The following is a 24147-nucleotide window of genomic DNA, read 5'->3' on the forward strand; positions in this document are numbered from 1 at the left end:
GAAAATTGTGAAATTTTTACTGCATTTTTACCTGATAACGGATCATGACATGGGTGACTTTAGTCTTGCGGTCTACGTTTTCATGCTTTTCTTCATTAGTGAGGACGGAAAGCACAAAGTCTCCCGGTTTACTCTGACTCTCTCGCACCAGGAAGCTGCCGGATTTACCCTTCTCCGTAAGGAGCTTTTCAGCATCTCTCCCCGAAAGATGCCCATGATACCACCTGATACAGGCAAAACACAACAATGAAGCACAGAAATACATACAATGTGCCTCCTAAATGGATTGTGTTTCTGAAAAATACATTTGAAAGAAAAAAAATTATGTAAACACACAGTAAACACATATGTTTTCTGCAATTTCATATGCAAACCTTCTCATTGTAATATAAAGGATTAATAATGTTTGCCTCCACACATAAAAACGGCTACTTTTTAATTGTCACCTGCAGAACCGTGCACATTTCCAACTTTCACTATAGAAACTATAGTGCAGACTATATTTTGTGGTCGGAAAATGTGCTTGCGAATGTAAAGACTGTGAGAGTTGTTATGCTATGAGGATATGTGTGGGAGGCGTTCGCTCACAAGCTGGAAAAACCACAAAAAACGAGCCAAATATAATCTTTGAATGCAAATATGTTTTTCACCAACAATGTTTAATGTATAGAGGACGTTGCACCATATAGACGGCGTATAAACACCAAACCCAGGTGAAGGAAGTTAAAAAGTACACTAGACTCTAAAATGAGACTGGACCTCAAACACATAAACATCAAACATAAACAGAATGAAGGAAGGACATGTTCTACAGTGGTAAAACAAACTGTTAGACATGAAATCAAGATAAGCACAATCTAGAGCTGATAAACAAACCACAGATTCTGACGTGCCACTGATCAACCCTCTCAAGGGTTTGAACACTAGGGGGCAGGATTTCTTCCGTCCACACTAATGCCACTGTCGAGCTCTAAGAGGTAGATCTGGAGCTGCCGTACCTCTCAGATGTGGGATCCTTGCAGTTGAGGGGGTATTTCAGCTCGATGACATCTCCGTTGCGTTCCCGCAGGAGGTCGTGCTGCTCGGTGTAGTACTGGACCAGTTCAGCCAGAGTGGCGAATTTCTCCCCTCCGTACAGGTCATAATAGTCCCCCGAGTTCTGGATTTTAATATGAGTGACCTCATCGTTCCTCCTGCCCAGAACAAACAGATGGGACACAACAGGGAAAATGCAGGGGGTGGGGATATGAGGGATGACAGACAGGATGGAAAAGATGGAAAAGACAGATAACAGTTAGGAGGTTGGCAGTGAAAACTGACACTTTAAACTAGGGTAAATGCTGACATAAATATCTTACAAAGGTACAGTAATCTAGCTGACATAATTTTTTTTTCAAAATAGCGAGAGTGACTAAGTAATAGTCTTAGGCTGAAAATGCAAAAAATATTCAGTATAAATCTTCACATTATGCCATAATTTTCCAGCAAAAGTTTTATGAACTTATAGTCATCATAAAATTAAATTTTAGCTGTAAGATATGCAGCTTATACTAAATTGTTTTAATTTATTTTGAGAAATCAATCTTTAATGTAAATCCAAACCTGTTCTGCAATTTTTGGCCTCTAAAAAGGATTTATGATTTCGTAGGATTTTTCTGGGTGTGCAAGCACGCTATTTTACTTTTATTTGCTTGTCAAAAGGTTAAAATAAATAATCACGATTCACAATTAATCTTATGATCTTCTGTAATGAAAATCTTAATACGCAACTTTTTAATTAAATACAGTAGTAATAAAAGAAACACAGTTTCATGAAGACAAAGACCAAAAAAAAAAAAAAAAAATCCCCATGAAAGTTCAGAAGTTAAAATGAGGCACAAAGTGTTTTGGAGCAACCAAAGTTCTAAGCAGACTATACTAAATAGAAAATGACTCTTAATAGACTTCAGGTATACTCTCAACAAAACTGTCAAAAACTGCACAGCATATTTAAATGGCACAGTATGGAAAAAGTAGAGAGGAACACCTGCATAGATATAATCAGCTGTGCTCAGGCACAAAACCACAACTTAACGCTTCGTGTGCAGATCACAACTACTGCAATTCAGCTCAAACACACACACACACACACACACACACACACACACACACACACACACACACACACACACACACACACACACACACACACACACACACACACACACACACACACACACACACACACACACACACACACACATATATATATATATATATATAATTACAAAAAAAAGAATCAAACAAAAGACAGAAACCAATCTAATATGAGACCTCGATTCCTCTCCCATTTAATTTCTCTGGCTTTCTCTAGGCATCCATGGCTCTATCCTGGCCTGGCTCATGAAATTGCACTCTGCACAGTGTAATTGCATTCTGGAGGTAAGAGAGGAGGCAGAGCAGCACGGTCTCAGCAGTGAGGGGCTAATGGTTGCTGACTGCAGCAGATTAGAGTCTCTGTGCTGTGGGTCTAATGCAATCACAAGTTTGCCTACGTTGAAGGACGTCTAAATGAAGTCATTTTTTAAAATAATAATAATTCTACAAATAAAATTATTTTATAATTAGAAAACAAATTTAAACAAATATATATATAAATATATATTTATATATATACGAAAGTAATGTGAAAACACTTCCCCCAAAACATACTGAAACACAACTTTATCTCACTATTACTGTGGTATCTCAAAGTTCTCATGCCCATGTAGCTTCTGAGCATGATAAACATCAAATATGCAGAAACACACTGTTCATTTTCCATTGGTATCACATGAATCAGGTGCACGAATTGCAAAATATTCAATGCAACAGCCAACGTGCTGCTCTTCTGGTATGTTTATTGGTTGTTTTATAATAGACTGCTAGCACCCTGTCAGATTCCTTTAACTCAAATGCAAATGTTCTGAATGTGTGAACGTGATTCAATCATTTGCATGAGGTTTTAACATGTCCAGAGTCAGAGTAGAATGACAGAGCTGTGGCTACAGTCAGATTCAAAGACCCCTGCTGACTAATTTTACCCCTCGAGCATGAGTTTATCATTGATTTTCCTGCTAAAGCCAGCCTCTGCAGAAAACAAGACAGAAACACAATACTGCTATTGAGCCCCTCAGAAGTTGGGTGTCTAAAATAATGTTTTTCCCAGAATTCCATATTGCGGCACATTATGTGGACTATTTTTCAACAAAAATAAACATGAAATAAATACAATCATGTCATTCTTCAAATAGATTTGTATTCATATTAGTGTACCTTGTCTTAAATAAATTAATAAATAAATAAATACCCATTGTCAAAGGAAATTTTTATTTATAAAACAATACTATTTTAATAAATAATACAAAACAGTGCTAGCTGGAATATTTATGCTATGTACATTTTCTCATTCCAATTGACGAACACGGATGTGCAGAGGATAGAGCAAAACAAAACGCTGAATTAGAAGTCTAAAACGAAAAGTTTTAAAGAAAATGTTCGATATAAGAGAAGAGGAACTACGTCCTACGTCAGGTCAAAGGTCACCCTTTCACCGGAACTCGACTCTCTCGTGAACACCCGTACGACCGTTGCTGGAAGCCAGTGATTATAGTTTATAAAGTTTTAAATATGAATATTTTTCTTACAAAAACAAATCGCTTCCCTTTGGAAGGCATTTATTAACCCACTAGAGTCGTATGGATTATATGATAGATGGATGGATGCGGTTTTTGGATCTTTAAAAAACTTGGGCACTATTCAATGCCATTACAAAGCTGGGAAGAGCCAGGATATTCATTTAATATAACCCTGATTGTATTTGGCTAAAAGAAGAAAGTCATATACACTTATGGCTTGAGGGAGAGCTATTTCCTTTATGGGTGAACTATTCCTTTAAGTCTTTACAAGTGGTCCGATTGGGTTGAACAGTTCTGTTCACAAGAGTCCAACTCATTAGACTGTCTAAATTATGTTTAGACTATGCATTTGCCACCAGTCGATTGTGAAATAAACATTTGGCTGGGGAACAATCTTCTACAAGTCGGCCTCAGGTTACACAAAACAATGCTTAATTTTCACTTCATTCTCTTCAAACTGGGTCTGGATTGATCGTTACTAGAGTAGAAGTCATAGTGAAAGTTTAACCCAAAGTAAAGCGTCAAACTATGCTCTGTGAATGTGAAAACAGTTTTAGAGGGTCACTTCCTGTTCCCTGCTCCTGATAGCCATAACATGCAGACAGGAAACTTCTCCTGACACATTTCACCTGGCCCTGACACATCATACGTTACACTGCAGCGCCGCGAGCCATTCATCTGACTCGGCTCCCAGCTTTCTGTCTGCAACTTAACGGTTAACAATAGTGCAGACGCTGAGCAATAGTTTCCACCCAGGAAAAATGGTGAGAGACAGATAAGAGAAACAGAAGCATGGAGTAGGGGAACATAATGCATTGAAGTCCCTAGGTGTCCATTTGGCTAAATAACTCCTTCCTTTATCTAATAATGCATTTTAAAAGAAGACTCTTCCTCATAACTTTGTAATTAAGATCTCATCTGCCTACATTAGGCCTGAGAGGCAGAACGCCAGTGAGACTCGCTGATGTCTGAGTAACTCTTGTATTGACGCATTTGGTCAATTTCCTGCTTCTTTATCTTCAAATGTGCACAATAGATTCCAGACACATTCGCAATTAAATATTATTAGAAATTATGTTATGTTATTTATTTATTTGTTTTACTGGGTCTACATTAGTCATGATATTTCTGTCATGACAACTCTCGGAGTGTTTAGCACGGTAATGCAGATATGACAATGTTGATATGTTTGGTTTTGGTGGAATAGATCTGCTACAATGCTGCTGTTATTGCTGCTGCTGCTATAGAGCAAGTATAGGACTTGCTACTGTCAATAGACCTACCAATCAAGTATTTTAATGTGTTATGCTATAATTATGGGTAATCTCAAGTGGTCAAAAAGAGGTTGCCTGATCATTTGTAATATATATACGTGTATATTTTTTTTTGGTGATAACCCTCTATATTGGCATTCCAAAAACAATTATATAAAGCAACATAAAAATACCAATACATAGAGGAAATCACTAAAAAAATTGAAAAATAAAAATGGTCAAGCAACTGACTTTACAATTTTTGGACCACTTGAGAGGGAATGACCTATATTTAATTATGAATATGGGCCAAAACTTATATATTACACAAAAAAGTCAAGAGTAATTTCTACATTAATTCTGGACCAATTGCGAATTAAATATAATATAATACCATTCCATTGTTTGAACAAAAAAAAAAAGTTGACAATTCCAGAATGTACTGCCAAAGTAAAAAATAAAATAATTATATACAAGATGGTGGTCGAGGCAAAGTAACGTTGATTATATTTATTTCAATACTGATGAATATTGATCAAAATTGTTCAAAGTCAGCTTATCACCAGCCGAGTTGCAGCCTACTGTATGCAGTTCGTTCCAAAGCCTTCACTTGTGAGATTTCATGACGGTTAGGAAGGCAGCTACTGTATGTAGGCAGTAGCCTTACTAGGTTTTACAACATTCCAATTATTCCAGTAATTCAGTACTGAAAAGCACAAAACATGGGTCCAAAAATACACTATTCAATAGCCTTCACTATTAACTTGTTTATTTACTGCTATGTCCATGTATCTGATAATCATAATAACAAGCTGACCTCATTGCTTCACAGCTGGGCAGATAAATCAGTCTGCATGCAGCTGGGCTTCAGCCCTGAAGGCTTGTGTTGGAGTTGAGGCACGTGGCCTTAGTTCTGGAGAACATTAGATACAGTGAGAGTCTTACCACCATAACCACAAACAGCTGATCTGGGCTCCACAGCCTCCATGTCTTAAAGCTATTATGAAAGCCCCTTTTTCTCTCGCTCTCTCTGTCCGTTGACTCTCCAATCACTCATCAGACAAGCAGCTGCAGTGGCTCACAGACCTGCTCACAAGCTGACACTGTAATCCTTAAGCACTAGCCCAGGGGTAACTTAAAAGCTCTGAGGTTCTGGAGAGAGCGGGAGGGAAAGTGCCTTCTATTACGGTCATCTACGTGCGAGTGCGAGCATCTAATATGGCAACCAATAAAAATACAGCTGTAATCCTCAATACGCACTGACATAATGCAATATGTATGCATTACAAGACAATGGTAATGTTTTTTATATTAGGGAATATTCCCTATAGCAGAGGTCTGCTCCTGGGGACACGCTGTCCTGCAGAGTTTAGTTCCAACCGTAATCAAACACCTAATCAAGCTCTTCAGGATCACTTGAAAACACACAGGCAGAGTGTGCTGGAAATAAACTTTGCAGGACAGTGGGTCCCCAGGAGCGGTGTTGAAGAGCTCGGTCCTATTGTGTTTGTATTTTATGACGTGATCTTTTGAGCTTTCTCTGCATGAAACAAAAGCTGACAGAAATCTATGACACAAACAAACATTTTAATGCTTTACCAAGCATGAAAACAGTCAGCTAGACAAACAAGTACACTTCCAAGAAATCAATAACTAAACATTTAACAGGGGAGATGCAATTCATGCTCAACTTCACAAACCACTGCAGGTCAAAACAACATAATGACCAGGATAAGCGTCCTGTGGAAAAAAATCATAATTCAAGACAAGAGCATAAGCGCAATAAGGCAGGTGTGGAGGAGCGCACTGTAAATATGCCGACCTGACAGACAGAGTGAAATCCCCAGGGTTGCTCTTGCTGGGTCTCGCTAAGAAGCTGCCATGGACGCCCCGTGTCAGGAGGAGGTGTTCTGCCTCGATCCCAGTGATGTTGGGATGAAACCACCTGAAATTAAAGCAAAATGACATACTCAGAAAATACATCAAGTCCTGATGATCAATAGCTAACAGAGCTTTACCTTTATCTCATGATCAAAATTTGCAAAAAATATGCAAACACTTCTCATAAAGGTACAGTGTGATGCAAAAGTCTGACAAAATTTCTAGTACTAAAATGTTCAGCATTTGTAACTTATGCTTTATTTTATACATGTTCAAAAGTGTGGGGTCATTAATATTTCTTTTTTTAAGAAATCCTTTTTTTAAGCAATGATGTATTAAATTGACTGAGTGACAGTAAAGTATCTACAATGTTACAAAACATTTCTATTTCAAATCAATGCTGTTGATTTTTTTCTTTCCTGAAAAAAAACATCATGATTTCAATGAAATATGAGGCAGCACAGCTGTTTTCAACATTGATAATAATCAATAGAAATGTTTTTTGAGCAGCAAATCAGCATATTATAATGATTTCTGAAGGATCATGTGACACTGAAGACTACAGTAATGATTACATTTTTAAAGATTCAAATAGAAAACTGTAAATTGTAAGAATATTTCACAATGTTACTGTGTTTTTACTGTATTTTTGACCAAATAAATGCAGCCTCTCTGAGCATAATAGACTTAATTTAAATGAATTGTAATCTTACCAACCCGAAACTTTTAAACGGTACATTTTAAGTTCAAATAAAATGAGACCTATATGCACTTCTGCATCCTGTACATCTCAGGCTCTCCAAACCCTTTAGTTCACCCACCCGTTCAAATGATGTCATCAAGCAAGCTTAGCCACATGTATATTTGTGTCCAATTTCACGCCGAGCACCAATTCTAATCAGTTACGATTTGCTGTGTTTGAAAAGTTATTTCCTAATCCTTTGGGGTTGATGGGGGGGTGGAAGGGGACAAGAGGTCATGTGTAATCTGGGCTGGTGTTGGGCTCCAGCTGTCTGGCTGCCTGCAGCCCGTCTGTCCCTACACCGGCTCCCTCACGTGAGAAGGCTTTGTGAATGGCCGTTCAGGGGTCAGGAGTAATATTATCTGCGTGCTGTTTCAGAGCGTGGCTGCCTGCTAGGGGCCCCATGTCTTAATCTCACTTTAAGTGACGGCATACAAGTCACTTACTTTCATCTTGACAGAACCTGACCACAATATCATTTATGTTATACACTACCATTCAAAAGAAGTCTTTATGATCACCAAGGCTGCATTTATTTGATCAAAAATACAGTAAAAACAGTAATATTGTCAAATATTATTACAATTTAAATAAAAAAAATATATAAAAAAATATATATTTTGATATAAAATGTAATTTATTTATATGATGGTAAAGCATTATTACTCCAGTGTCACATGATCCCTCAGAAATCATTCTAATATGCTGATTTGCCACTCAAGAAATATATTTTTTTAATTATCAATGTTGAAAACAGTTGTGCTGCTTAAGATTTTTGTGGAAACTATGAGTCCTTTGATGAATAGAAAGTTAAAAAGAACAGCATTCATTTAAAATAGAAATTTCTAACAATGTAAATGATTTTGCCGTTACTAATGAGCAATTCCATTCCTTTTTCAAATTTTTTTCAAATAAAATAAATAAAAACCTTACTGACTCCAAACTTTTGAACTGTTGTGTACACATAATTTGTCAAATAATCCTCAAGTCTTAAATAAAGCCTATAATTCTCAAGTGTTGAATATAATAACAAAACCTTCTATACTGTGATTTAATGAGATTTTAAGATAAATTATGCTACGTATGAATAAAGGAATATTCAGGAATATTCAATATTTAATCTTGCTGTCACTAGCACAGAAAATAATTTAAACTCATTCCTTACTTCAACAAAACTTCATTTATGTTAGCCAGCTTGATAGCATTACCTCGGTGACATTGAAATAAAAAAGAACACCTCTAAGAAATGTAAGATTTAGTAACAACACAGTATTTGGCCAGTAACTTGCTCAGAACTGCCCGGGCCATCGAGACATCCAGTCCTGTGGTGCATTACTGCATCAAAATGTTCTACAGCACGTGGCGCCTCATATGTTGTTGAAAGATTAACTTGTATTGAAAAGCAGAGGTTTTAATGAACAGATGTGCACATTACGTCTTACCCCAGTTCTGTCAGTTTAAACTCTAAACATGATTTCCCCCCATCTTTCCATGGTAAGTCGGCAAACATCACTCACTTCCTCCAGTTCTTCACCAGAGAGGAAGTGTTGAAGTTGCCTTGATGTAGAATTGTTTCACTGAGGCTACCTGTGAGCATTAGTAATCACTGCTCAGAGCTCACAGCATCTCTTCCCCCCCTCATCATGACTAACTGCTTATGATTCTATGTTTGTCAAAAGGGCTATATTTTCCCCTCTTGTCACATCATCACTGGTCACTAACTTCCCAATCTTTTGTAATGTTTGAAGCTGAAGCAAAAATATTAAAATATATGTGGATTAATAATTCATTGACATTTCTGTCAACACTTTTCTTCCTGACAATGACTTTTAGAAAAGCAAGCCAAGCAACTACGACCTAGACAAAAAAAAAAAGTTGTACACAAATGTATAGACGTTTGTAATTGTAATGAAAAAGAACTGTAATTGGTTAACTGTGAGATAGCATATACTGAGAAAAAATACATTCAATTTATCAGGAAAATACACATAATTGAACTGTGAATCACTGTACAAATTATGGGTTTTGGAAGTGAAACATCTGAATTACCTTATAAGTTATGCTGAAAATATATTATATTCAACAAGACAACAATATTGCTAAAATAAAATAGTTTTTTTTTGTGATGTTAATTTGTGTTGTTTATATGTTTATTAGTATTTGTTAATGGAAACAACACTGTTTGAGTTGTTAAGAATGGTATATTATTAATATTTGAGATAAAATGTGAAAATATATTTAGATATATGACACTATATACTTAACATGCTTAAGTCACTACAATGACAATTATTGCCATCCGGTTATTTATTTATTGTGAATTTCTGTCAACTACAGTTGAATGTTGACAGTGTATAAGTGCGAACGTATATTTTTCCGAGATATTTTTCATATTTTTGTATCGCCCGGTATGATTAACATGCCATATATGTCATGAAGAACTGAAAAAGATATAGCACTAAATGTGGTCTGTGCTGTGTAGATAAACATGTCATCATACATCAGCTGACAATACATGGGCTCTATATCATTTTGCAACATTAAAGCAAAAGACCAGAATATGCTGTTTTAGAATATTTAACTGTGACTCCAAATTCATTGGAATATGGAACATGATGCAACAACGACTACAAAAGAATATGTATTTTTGAAAAATATTTATGGAACATGAAAGACTAAAAAAGATTCAAGATATGTCCATGTTTGGTATACATCTTGGTACATAATTTGGGGATTTGAGGTCATCTGAAAATACAAATGAAATCTTCATTTTGCATACTGTAAAACAGCAGGTGACACTAATCCCAGATAAGCTGTTATGTATTTTCATAAAACAATGATAGTGGGATTAGTCTGACCTCTTACCCTTTCTTTTCAGTTCGTAAACCCGCTCTTCACAAAAAAATTCACAAAGAAAAGATAACAATAACTTCACAATTTCACAATAATAAAAATAAAGAGAGCACATAACAAGTAACACCAACTGGACGAGTTTCTGTTTTAGCTCTTGTAGTGTTCGATTCTCTTGTGATGGAGGGTCTGGTCTATTATTCCAACAGGTCTGTACAGATGCAGGTTTTGCACCCAGGAACAAACATCTCCGGGTCACTTCTAAGCTTCACTGAGCTCCCAGCAGCTCTCCAGGAGCTTTCCTCAAGCACAACACACACACACAGCCACAACAAACCACAAACCATCCTGCAAAGTGCACGCACACACACCTGCACAAACAGCAGCACAGAAAGAAACGCGTAACGCAACCGCATGTGAATCCGTCCGTGAAAATGCCATCGACCAGATACAAAATGATAACAGCAACTAATGCCTCATGTTCCTACCTCACCATTCTGTTCGGAGCCTGTCAGAGCCCCTGCTTTGCTTCAGAGTTGGTAATCCACGCTTGGTACAGTTACACAAGGAGGAAGAGAGGGGGCAGGGACTTGTAGGAGTGCTGCTGGTTGGAAAGAGAGGTGGGGGTGTTTAATCTGGGATTTGGATGCGTGTGAGCTGCCCTGATAGGAAAGCCAGCCAGCACAATCAGCTTTTGAGCAACTGTCCATCCCTCCTGCCCCCCTTCCTCTCTCTCTGAACGTGACGCAGCGTTGCCATGCTGCCCGGAACACTCTTACACCCCTTATCTTTATCTTTGCTACCATTAGGTTTAAATGGAGAGTGGCAGCTTTTGGGGAGAAAAAAAACCCAGCACTGCACACACAAAGAAAACAAATTGAAATTGGTACAGTACAAGATCATATTCAGAGCAGCTTAGAGCATACTGGAAAACCATGCACATATGTGAAAATGTTTTATGGCATCAAATAATCATATTTGCATTGCAGTTTATCAGTATTTTCCAGTAAAAAATATCTGAACATGCTTAAAAACAAGTTATAGCTAACTTTTGTTTTAATACACCAACGTAAAATATTTTGGGGTCAATAAAATAAAAAAAATAAAAAATAAAAAATGTAAATAAAATAAAAACATTGTTAAGCTCACCAAAACTTTTATTTTATCATAAATAGACCAATAGTAGTATATTGATAATAGTGAAATAGTATTACAATTTAAAATAACTGTTTTCTATTTTAATATAGCCTATATATATATATATATATATATATATATATATATTATTATTATTATTATTATTATTTTTACATAACCTCCATTGGAAAAGCTGGAATTTTTAAATGGCCATTAGTACTCATAAGTCTCATTCTAATATGCTAATTTATTATTATTATTATTAGTTGAAAATGGTTGTGCTGCTTAAATGGAAAGTGTGCAATTTTATAGGATTCTTACATGAACTGAAAGTTTGAAGAACAGCATTTATATGAAATAGACTTTACTGTCATTTTTCACCATATAAAGTGTCCTTTCTGAATAAAAAGTATCAGTAGTGTACAAACATGAAATTAAGTTTTTCTTCTCGTTTTAATCATAAATCCTACAAAATTTTATGAGAAAACATTTAGCAATTGGATAAGAAAAATACATTTAATTCAAGATACGTACTCTGGATACAAGTCTTAATATCTTACACAATTTTGATTCTCAAATAAACTTACGTTTATGAACAAAAATACTGAAAACAATTTTTTGTTTATTTTTTATTATGAGATAAGGCGTACAGTAACTGACTATATGCACATGTGGAAGTTTTAAAGCTTTGTTCCTTTGCTCAAGCACTTTAAGTGTGTACGTGCCAGCTTATGCACTCTACTGTAAGTTGCACAAGTGAAAAATGCTTGCCAAATAATGAAGTAATTCTGTATCAATCTCTGATTGATTTGAAAAGAGAGTAAACAACATGTGTATAAAATGTCCTGCTCGGGCTTGCAAAGCTTTTTTCTAATTACAGAGGAACTTTGGCATGAGTCACTGAGGGACAGAGAGAATTAGGACAGACCTGAGCGCCAGGAAAACACCCGGATTCCCCCAGAATGGAGCTGAACACAATATCATGAGTCCAAAATATTAAGAGTTTTAGCTTTAGGTAAAGCTGAAGTGTGTCATTTGTGCCACCAAACAGATTTGCAAAAAATAATAATGACATTTTTCCCCAAAATCTGCCATTGGTTGGACAGACAGTCCCCCCTAAAATACACACCACTGGTTGAGCCAATGTTGCTATGCCAGGAGGATGCTCAAACAACAGCAGTGTTTTCTGCAGTGTTTACACTTTCGAGGAATCAATCTACAAATGGCTCATTTCTGGTCGTCTCTGCATCTCAAACTGGGACCACAAATGCCCGGTTTCACAGATGAGGTTTAAGCTAATCCCAGACTAAAAATTGTAACTGAAAGCAACTTGCACTGACATATCTTTTGTCTAAAGATGTAGACCAGTAATGTTTTTTTTTCTAAAGGCACATTTATAAAAGCTATACGTATATGTCCTAATTTAACGAAGGCCTAGTCCTGGCTTAATCCAAGCCCTGTCTGTGAAGCCAGGGGAAAGTATTTTAATGTTGAAAAATGCTGAACTTCAGCTGTAGGCCTAAGTCTTATCAATTCTCTTTAATTCTTTATCCCCCCCCCCCCCCCCCCCCCCCTTTTCAATGGAAGTAATATTGCCCTGTAACTTCCCTTTAAACCTTATAAAATCTCATAAGGACACAATACAATCTGAGGCCATTAGTGTTATAATAGCCTGATTAATGAATGCAAAGGAAGAGCGCTTCTGTTCCTTTAGCTTCCCCTTCCATAAAATAAATGTACGACTTGCTCCCCTGGTTTAATAATTAACAGCCATTGTCCAGCATGCAGCCTGATAAAAATAGCAATGAGCTATGGCAAAAAAAAAAAATCTAACAAGATGAACGAACACCACAGACATTGAATGCTGTTAAATAATATAATTGTTATAACTATTTCAATCATAATAAAACCAACAAGCAAATGAAATAAAAAATGCCAAAGGATATCTAAAATGGGAATGGCAACATAATCCTCTTTTGTCACATCTATATTGGCACATACTGTTGAGTGACACCAGAGACTCTCTTGCTTATGATAACTCGGGGGCACAAACGGGTTGCACAGCGTGGGCCAGAGAGAGAGAGAGAGAGAGAGAGAGAGGGAGAGAGCGAGTGAGCGATATCAGGCGGAAAGTGCTGCAGCAGTGCTCTGACAGGGGAAACACAGGCCCACGTGCACACAGTGAGCTGCCTCTTCCCTCTTACATAATGTCTCAAGTTCAACACAGTCGGCTATTTAAAGAGACAGGCTCGGTGACAGAAAGCGATATACATAGTACCCCCCCACTCAGCTTCAAAGACCCTCTCTCATCTATATTGGGGGCAGACGGGTGTCTGTGGCTGGATTTTGGTACAGTTACTGATATTTTTAGAAAAGCTGATTATGGTACCACATGTCAGTCTAGTGGTGACATGGTAGGTCAGTTCAAACACAGTCCTGTAATTAGTGAATGTATGTACACACACACACACACACACACACACATATATAATGAAATGATTAAGTACAGTAAAAACAGTAACTTGTAATTATATGTCAATTATTGCTGAGGTGGAAAAAGCTGAATTTTCAGCATCATTACTGTCTGTGCTGCTTAGGATACAGAAATCCTAAGCAGCACAACTGTTTTTTGTTTAAATTCTTATAATATTTACAACAATACTAATGCAGTTTTGGTGAGCATAAGAGACTTCTTTCAAAAACGTATAGGTATACTAGTATGGAAGTAGGGCTGGGCAATAAAGGGTATTATATATCGAAATAAATTTTTTGTCGCTAACGATGATAAGTTCTGGACAGTTTTACTCAATTTAATCAAGATCTTCATGACAAACTGTCAAAATAAAGATTCTGTTTAACTTCAAGAAATGATGACAGAAATATATCATTAGTGTATCCTAAAATGTTCTTCTCTAAGTAGTAATAATAATACAAGGAATATCATACAACCAAGATATTTTTTCATCCATGTTTTTAATTTATAGTTTGTTTGTGCAGCATTTGTCAAAAAAATTTAAATGCAATGTTTCGTTAGCAAAATTGTATTTGATTACATTTTAAAAGCTTGATTAAATTGTTTAAGTTTATATAAATTTTTATCAAATCATAAAACACAGAATACCCAAAAATTAAATAGAAAACACAAAATGTATGGGCAAATAAAATGGATTTATTAAAAGATAGCTTTAGAAGAGTTTAATTGTGAACAAAGAAGTTTAAATGTTTACGTTCATTCTCAAGGTCTAACAAATATGTGGAAAGCATTTCCTTCCCCTGATAATGGTAAATGAATATCGTGATAAATATCAATATCATATGCACTGGCGGAGCTAGGGGGGTGGCCAGGGGTGGCCGTGGCAGTCAACAACAAACATAATTCTCTTTTTTTCTGATGCTACTTTTATTTTAGAAGATGTGTGTGAAAGCTTGTGACACTTCTGTCAGATGCTGAGAAAAGGGTGTTGTCCTTATTCAGTTGGCTATCTTTGGTAAGATGAGATGTTGTCAGGCCAAATGTCAGTAAAACTAAATGGATAATTTTTAAATCCATAAAATAACTAATTTTACATTCTGGCATTATGAAAAACATAACATTTTACATTATGTGCTGTTGACTTCCGCCTTGTTCACATTCTTGCACATGGGGATTCAAAAGAGAACTTTTGTTTTTCTTTTTAATTTAGGTATGATAGAACTGTAGCAATTATTTATTTTGACAACTAATATAGAAAGTTAAACTTTTTTTGGACAAACTCAGAATTGGTTGAAGAGTTCATTGATTATATAAAGCGCATTGAAGGTTGAATAATCTTTGGACTACAGTATTTATCTGCATGTTATCTCATCCATGAAGATGCAACAATGTAGAACAAGCTATTGGATATTTTGAGAACCAGAACCAAGCTAACTGAGCAAGTTGAACTTTAGCTATAGTGTGTGCCCTTTTATTACTGTTTAATTAATTTTAATATGGGGTCAGGGGTGGTAGGGGTGGTAGGGGTGGTAGGGGTGGCGCAATGGATAAGACACATGCCTTTGGTGTGAGAGACCCGGGTTCGAATCCACTGTGAGACACCAATGTGTACCTGAGCAAGACACTTAACCTCTAGTTGCTCCAGAGGCGTGCGACCTCTGACATATATAGCAATTGTAAGTCGCTTTGGATAAAAGCGTCAGCTAAATGAATAAATGTAATATGAGGTGGTGGGTATGGGTAATAAAAAATAAATAAAAAATTCACTCAGTATTCCATGATTCCTAATTCACTACTATCTCAATTACAAATAAGTACAAATTAACTTTATTCAGTTGTGTAGGCACTAAAACAGTCCAATACATTATCAAATTATTTTTTATGATAAAATAATTAAGATTTCTGTGCCACACCAGACTGGTTGCTGGCCCCTGCCTGGCCACCCCTATGAAAAAATCCTGGCTCCGCCACTGATCCTATGATATGGGGAAAAAAAAATTGTGATAATATTTTTGGTCATATCGACCAGCCCTATATGGAAGTACATAAAGAGTATGGGACATACAGTATATACATATATATATATATATATATATATATATATATGGGACATTATGGCAGAGAATCTGAAAGTGCGAGATGATTGATTTTAGCCTCCATTACTGAAGACCCCAAGCACATAAATGTAAGGTTAAATCAATTCACACACATAGTTAATGCTACATTCAAGGCTTGACGTAGAGCCAGCCTCTCTCTGCCCTGACTGAGGGAGAAATATGTTGCCATTTTTGAACTTGCCCCGGGTCAGACAGCCCAAGGACACGTGAAACTAAATCTTATGTCGACGATCATATTCAAATTCTCGACAGCTTATAACAACCCTTCCAATAGAAATAGCCTCCTGGAATGGGATCAAGTCCTGGCTTTGCATCCTAAAAGGGGAGACTAGGAGAATAATAAAAAATTATAAATTCTGATGTGAACAATGAAATGAAAGACATCCATATCATTTACTACATTGTCTCCGCGACTGATATTATTCTTCATTTGATCTGCAGTGAAATCATTCCTTGAATAAAAAATACTGAGGGTTTAGGGTCATGCTGAGTATCAGTGAGTCTGCTGGACTGATTTTAAGGGTCCATTTATGAAACAATAATCATCAATCCATGAGGTGAAATATCCACAAATCATAACATATGACCACTATGGTAATAGACTGCAGTTTGACACTTTTCATTTTAATTCTAAATGTCAACAGCACAAAGGAAAATTATCCTGGTGCTTTGAGGGCAATAAGATAAATGGATGAGTGCGATAAAATCTGTGTTCTCAGCAATCCTTTAGCCATGACTAGCAGAATTCCTGGAAATTTTGGACAGGCTATCTCATTTCACCACATTGGAGGCAGTTTTCCTGTCTGTGAATTTTTAGTTCTGTGCTATCGGTCCTGTCCCTTCTGCTTTCAGATACACAAGTCAAACAAGGATGCATTAAAGTGACAGTAAAGGCATTCATAATGTTACCATTTCTATTTCATATAAACACTGTTCTTTTGAGCTTTCTATTCATCAATGAATCTTGGAAATTATGTATCACGTTTCCCGCAAAAATATTAAGCAGCACAACTCTTTCAACATTGATAATAATAAGAAATGTTTCTTGAGCAGCAAATCAGCATATTATAATGATTTCTGAAGGATCATGTCACACTGAAGACTGGAGTAATGATGCTAAAAATTCAGCTTTAACAAAACAGGAATAAATGACATATTAAAATATATTAAAACAGAAGTTTTTTTTTTTATTATTGTAATAATATATCAAATTTTTTACTGTATGTTTGATCATATAAAAACAGCCTTAGTGAGTATCTGAGTCTTCTTTAAAAACAATTACAAACATCTTCCGACCACAAACTTTTGAACAGTAGCATGCATGGATGTAAATGAAGGGAAATTGTAAGTGATTATCAAACTAAGTGTGGAAACTTTGACAGTACACAACTATTTACGAGCAACCAAAATGTTCATGACCACATATTTTCATGACCCCACAAAAATAACCGCGCAATGAGCCATCTCTTCCTTTTTCCTCTTTCCTGTACACGCTTACTCACATGCTTACACAAACACACACATACACATACACAAAAGGTGCTTCATGAACTAGAGATAAAGAAATACAAAAATTGCCAAATAAAGAACGCAGCAGCATGTGGGCTAAGTGACCATGAAAAAGTCTTCCACATAAAGATAATAATAATAATAAACATATCTTTTGGCCCAGCCAGAACTAGGAGCAGTTTAAATGTGATTTAATGAGTTAAATATGCATGAACATCAGGGCTAAGTAATTTTGCTAGCCTCCACTGTGCAAAAACCTCTTGTGAACAATAAAACAATAAACAATTAAACATTTGAAGTGTAATCTTATATTTATATCATTTTTCAGGTTCCTGTTTGTGTAACATAGATATCTGCAAATCTGCAAAACATACAGGACCCTGTACATTTTGCACATTAGACAGATTCATCCTCCGTTATGTATTGTGATCAGTTTTCATTCCATTTAAAGAGATATGCAATCATTTACTCGCCCTTATGTGTACGACTTTTTTTCTTCATTGGAACACAAAAGGCGATGATGGTCTCAGTCAACATTCACTTTTATTTTATGTAACAAATATGCAATGGAAGGTTTTAAAAGGCTGCCAGCCCCTAACATTCTGCCTAACATCTCTTTTTGAGCTTCAATGAAGAAATAAAGGCATGTAGGTCTGGATGAATAGCCTAAATGATGACAAGAGCTTACATGTTTGGGTGAACTATTAATTTAATGTGATGAGAATGACACCAGTAATGATAATCTAATGATACTAATAATAGTCAATGGTAATTGTTGGCAGCAGAACTATTTATATAACAGATGGTGTAAAGGCAGAGTAAAGGCCAAAGGCTCACAGACTACTGTGACAAATGAAAGCTTCTGGAGAAGCCATAACCAGCTCAATTATGAAATATGTTGAGTTAACGGTAAGTGAGTGGTAAAGAGCAAGCATATAGCCACACAAAGTGTTCTTCCCATACACTACACTGTTTACCCAAACCAAGGCCACCTGTGCAAACTCTCACAATAACTGATGTGTGCTTCTTTGTGAAGGTGCATTACACAACGAATCTCAAATGCACATTGGACACTCACAATAAAAATCATAGGCCTATGTCCAACTTTTGGAAACGAACCAGTGTCAAACCAGGTAACAATGGGTTAACTTATTTTTAGATGCTTTTTAACCCTGGCTAAATGGAAACCCCAGCTCCAGGGGTGTTTAGCAACATACAACTATATGTAAAATGCCTCGGGGCTTACCTTATTAAATATTCATTATCTTGTACATTCGCTGAAATTTCACGCGTTGTGTTTACTCTCCATGCAGATACAATGTCGATTAACGACGACAACAAAATACACTGTTTAGTTGTGTTTCACAAGTCTTAAAGACAGCCAGAGCTGATCTACGACATTTCTACAGTAGCAGATGGACAGTTATTAAAACAGGTCGCGTGGTGTAGTTGTCCAATCAATTGTACTGACCTCATTAATATGCAAATAAGGACGTTAATTGGATAGGCTACAACGGGGTTCCATAAAGTGTGCAAAAATACCCTTGATTAATACCTAACCCAGGATAAAGTAGGCCTATGACAAGATAAAAAAGGATAACAATTTAACGTGTAGAATTTTAAATCAATATAGTCTCAGTATAAGGTCTATTACTTATTTACAGCTTTATTTAAAGATATTTTCAGCGCATTTTAAACTACTGTTATTTTAGCATACGATATACAGTAAATACAGTAGGATGAAATTACCATAAGTCTTCTAAAAATCGTCACAATAAACTAATAAAGCACAGTTTTAAACTACATTGAGAGAAACTGTCACAGTGACTTTGCGCTACTGATTATTCATATACGCTTACCGGTAGCGAGAGCGATACAATCTACATTCTACTGAAATAAACGAAAAGAAAAAAAGACTAAAACTACTCCAACTAAAAACCGTTGAGCAAAGCGAACACATACAGTATGGGCCAGAGAGGATCAGGAGCCTGGAGTAAAGACCGAGTCCGACTCATTGAGCTGTGTGCCGTGCTCGATTCATTCATACAGTAACAGTAGGCTAACCATCAGTCCCCGCTCTTGCAGTTTTAATGTCGCCTTCAGCTTACCTTCGAGACGTCATGGCCGTCCTGGGAGCTGTCAGATGGAAATGTGTATGAGCGGACTGAAGGGGAAAGTGTAATAAAATGCTCCTGCCTTCGCCGAGTCACTGCAGCGGAGCTGAGCGCGAGCGAGGGGCGTCACACACACACACACACACACACACACACACACACACACACACACACACACACACACACACACACACACACACAGCGCCCGACTCTCTCACTCCCGATCCCTCCGCCTCTCACAGACCAACAGAGGGGACACGCACCGATAACAGACGGGGAAACTTTAGCAAACAACCGTTTAAAAAAAAAATCGGTATATAGTGTGTGTCTGTCTGCAGGTTTCCTATACATTTGCCTTTTTTAATTTTAACGTTTCGGCCTGTGGACTCCATGAAACCAAGACTGGAGCTATACTAAAACATTGACAAATGGCACTCTTAGGCTAAACATTGGAAAAAATTAAAGATTTACTTAAAGATTTAGCCTAACTAATCTTGTGTAAGAGGTTTTTAGCGCCTGACACTGGACATGACTGACACTGAGAGGTCCAGAAACACACCTCTGAGAGGGCATACTTTATATTCTTCTCTCCCTCCAGTCATGACACTCTTATTTTAGCAGTTCCTTCCATGTAATTATCACCTTTATTTCATATCCAAGCATGTTTATTAATACTCTGTTAGCTGTAATGCAGCTATTTTTGTTAGGGATAGAAGCACAACAGGAATGTTGACTCTGCATGGCTGCCATGACATCACTGGCCCTAAGGGACATTAATCTGCTGGGGATGCGATTATGCAATTTTCTGAAATGCAGGGCTTTATCTATGGATTTCTCTCTCTACACAGAGTCTGACCAGGTGTTTTCTGTGTAAGAGCCAATGCAAACAATGTGTCTGTAACTTTATACTTGAGGACAATGTGTAACTGTTTTTCAACATTTCACCCATATGAAGGCCTACTGAGAAACATCAATAACCCTTAAAAAATTCACAATGTAGCCTATTATAGAAGCCCATATTCGCCACATAAAAAATCATGCTTGGTTAATCGTAATAGTGTTAAATCATAAAAATGACATAAAAAGTCAAGATTTTCACATAAAAATCTGACTTTAATTTCACATTTTTAAATCATATGACTTAGTATGTCACAACTATGATTTTTTTTCTGCGGCAGAAATTGGCTTCCATAGTAGTGTCATTGAATCATTCAGTCAACTAGTTTTGTCTGAAATCGCAGGTACAAGTACTTATTTTGAACACACACACAAACGCATGCACACACATGCACACGTACACACACACTTACATTTCTTTCTGCAGGTTATATGACTTCAGTAGTTGACTGTCTTTTTGAGTGAGTCATTGAATCATTCAGTTAACTGGTTTGTTCAAAACACTGCTTCAATCAGCAAGAAACAATTGATTGTCCGAATCACAGGTACAAGTAGGTACTTACTTTGAATAAGTCATTTTTGCAACTGCTAAAAAAAGTATGTCCTATATAGTATGAAAATGTGTAGTATGAATATAATTTGGACGCACTACATTCGCCATGTTGTCATTATCACCTGTGACCTACCAGCGTCAGTTGCGTCGCTTCACTTCCATTCACAAATCCTCTCCCGTGGCATTCAGTAACTAAACGAGACACAGTTGGTTATGCTTTGAATTTGTTTGGAACTATTTACATTTTTACATGGAAATCAGTCACTAAAGGAAGCTCCATTCCAAGACGCCCTTTGACCTTACAGCCCGAGGACCCTGTAGTCCAAACTAAAGCCTCATGAGGAGGAACAATGGAAGCCACAGATCCCCTGATGGAGCCAGACAGCTGAAGCCTTGTTACATGCAGTAAAAGACCCTTTATTGCACTGGTGTGAGCATGTGTAATGAAGGAGCCTTCTGCTCATTTAGTGTGGATCATTTCATGCTCATTGCCATGCAGAGAAATACAATGGATTTTTTTCCATTAACCATTTTACCCCTAGCGAGAGTTCTTTGACAAGATCTGTTTATCTAACATCTCCAGGCAACCCTGGGCCTGTCATGTCTGATGACATTTGATATGCCCTTAAGAGAATAACTGTTGCACAGATGATTAATAATACACTTCAATAGTTCTTAGTATGAAGTAAGACATTACTGTACATTTCTGCTAGTTTGTACATTGTAAATGTATTCATGTATTTCAGTATTTTAACCATAATAGTTAGGGTAGAAAAATAATGAAGTTCTGTGTAATAAAAACATTTCTCATATGATATCCGTATCTTATGTTCTTGACATTAAAGGCTGTGCATTCAATCAAACTATGCTGCCTTATGGCTCAAATTCATTTGTCCGTTGGTAAATATGGCTGACACAATATTTGGCCCAATGTTTGTTCCAAGTTATTTATGAATATTAAAATTTGCGATGATTTTTTGTTGTTGGGTTTTTGTTGTTCGGATGATTTGTTCCATTGTTGGGTCTTTGAGGTAATACATGTCAATGTTTGATTTGAAGCACATTTTTGTTGACTTTAACAAATATAATTAAATTATATAATATAAACTATTCAAAAATTGGGGGTTTCTATTATTTGAAAATAGATAAAAACTTTTATCAAGCAAGGATGCACTGAATGGATAAAAAGTGACAAAGACTTTACATTGTTAAAAATATTTCTATTTCAAATAAATGCTGTTCTTGAACTTTCTATTCATTAAATAATACAGAAGATATGCATCACATTTTCCACCAAAAATATTAAGCAGCTTGGCACAAGCTGATTGGTTCATGTAGCATCTGCAGCCAATGAGCTTGCTGCTCACAACATTTAACCCATTCAGACCCTGCGTCCATTACAATGGACATCACATGTCAACCCCCCTTTTTTTTACTTCTGGAGCATTTCACCTAGTTTAAAGCCTGCAGTCCATTAGATTGGACGCTTGTCATCCAATCAAATGGCAGTAAAGCTCTGCATGTAGTAATTATATAAAAAAACACTACTTTGAAGAGAAGCATGTCAGCACTTCATTCCAAACACAGAAGCAAGCAACATTTTCTATGGTTTTATTTAAATTTTTTGATATGTTTGTCAGTATTTCATAGTTTGTATGTAAAATAGAAAGATTGAACTTATTAATTAAAGTTAAAAATCGATTGTACAATTTCAAATTTTAAATCAGGATTTTTTCAAATGTGTCTGTCCATTAGAATGGACAGTGGGTTCAAAAGCCTGTTACTGAAATCACATTCCAGTAATTGAAGTCCAGTAATGCTGATTGAAATTTCTTATATAAAAAATCTATATCACAGTACCGATACATTTTTAAAACTTTTTCATATGCAGAATATATAGTTCTTGAAGTGCTTGAACATATAGCTGATGGAAGTATCTCAGATGTTGACTTTATGTGGAGTGATGATGAGGAAGATGGAGATGTAAGAAAAATATCCGTATTTAAAACTTTATAAAGTAAAATGACTAGCTTCCGGCGAAACTGTACAAAACATACAGATTTGACATAAATCTAAAGCGTAACTTGAAAATGAATTATTTTTCTTACACAAACGCATCGCTTCGCTTCAGAAGGCCTTTATTTACCCCCAAGAGCCGCATGGAGCACTTTTATCATGGATGGATGCACGTTTATGGACTTTCAAAACAGAAACAACCATTCACTGCCATTATAAAGCTTGGAAGCCAGGACATTTTTTTATTATAACTCCGATTGTATTCGTCTGAAAGAAGAACGATGTCATACACACCTAGGATGGCTTGAGGGTGAGTAAATCATGGGCCAATTTAAATTTTTGGGTGAACTATCCCTTTATAGGTATAGTACACCCAAAAATTATATTTGTCATCACTTACTCATCCTTATGTTGTTCCAAATCTGTATGAGTTTCTTTATTCGGCTGAACACAAAAGAAGATATTTTGAAGAATGTCGGTAACTAGACAGTTGACAGTATAGCCATTGATTTCCATATTTTTTCCTACTATAGCCTATATTTCCTAATAACCATATTATATTTATTATGATATAATATTATAATTATTAGTAATTATTTTGAAAATGATAATAATATTTATCAGTAATGTATCAATATAGATATTACAGTACAATACCGTATAATTAATTACAGCAAAAGCAGATCAAATGACGAAATACAGTACAAATACAGTAAAGTACTATTTGGTAGTTTACAGTACTGATCTTGTGTACTGTAAAGTGAATTACAGTACAGTTACTGGAAATCGAAATACATGCATGGCAACCGTGCTGCCAGTAATGTACTGTAGAAATACAAGAAAATCGTTAACAGAGAAATTGTTTCAAAGATGCACATCTTTGATTGATTGATTCCTAGGTTTATTTTGTCATGAATAAACAAATGTGCGATCTATAAAGCAAAAACCT

The 24147-nt window shown here is 36.2% G+C and overlaps 1 protein-coding gene across 2 annotated transcripts in view; it reads right to left on the minus strand.

Annotated features, from left to right (window-relative positions):
* ptpn11b (protein tyrosine phosphatase non-receptor type 11b) overlaps positions 1–19882 on the minus strand; it is a 28559-nt gene extending 8677 nt beyond the window's left edge. The window contains exons 1-4 of one of the 2 annotated variants that reach the window (XM_082144564.1): positions 19727–19882; positions 6732–6854; positions 999–1193; positions 32–224 (exon numbers count right to left, since the gene is read on the minus strand). In XM_082144564.1, coding sequence (XP_082000690.1) covers positions 32–224; positions 999–1193; positions 6732–6854; positions 19727–19740 — 525 coding nt within the window. In that variant the 5' untranslated portion in view covers positions 19741–19882. Of the gene's footprint in view, positions 1–31; positions 225–998; positions 1194–6731; positions 6855–10870; positions 11393–19726 lie in introns of those variants that run through there. The other variant, XM_082144565.1, reaches the window with a different exon arrangement.
* Positions 19883–24147: the final 4265 nt, after the last annotated feature.

This window comes from Leuciscus leuciscus (genome assembly GCF_965113295.1).
Source record: "Leuciscus leuciscus genome assembly, chromosome: 18".
Taxonomy (NCBI): Eukaryota; Metazoa; Chordata; class Actinopteri; order Cypriniformes; family Leuciscidae; genus Leuciscus; species Leuciscus leuciscus.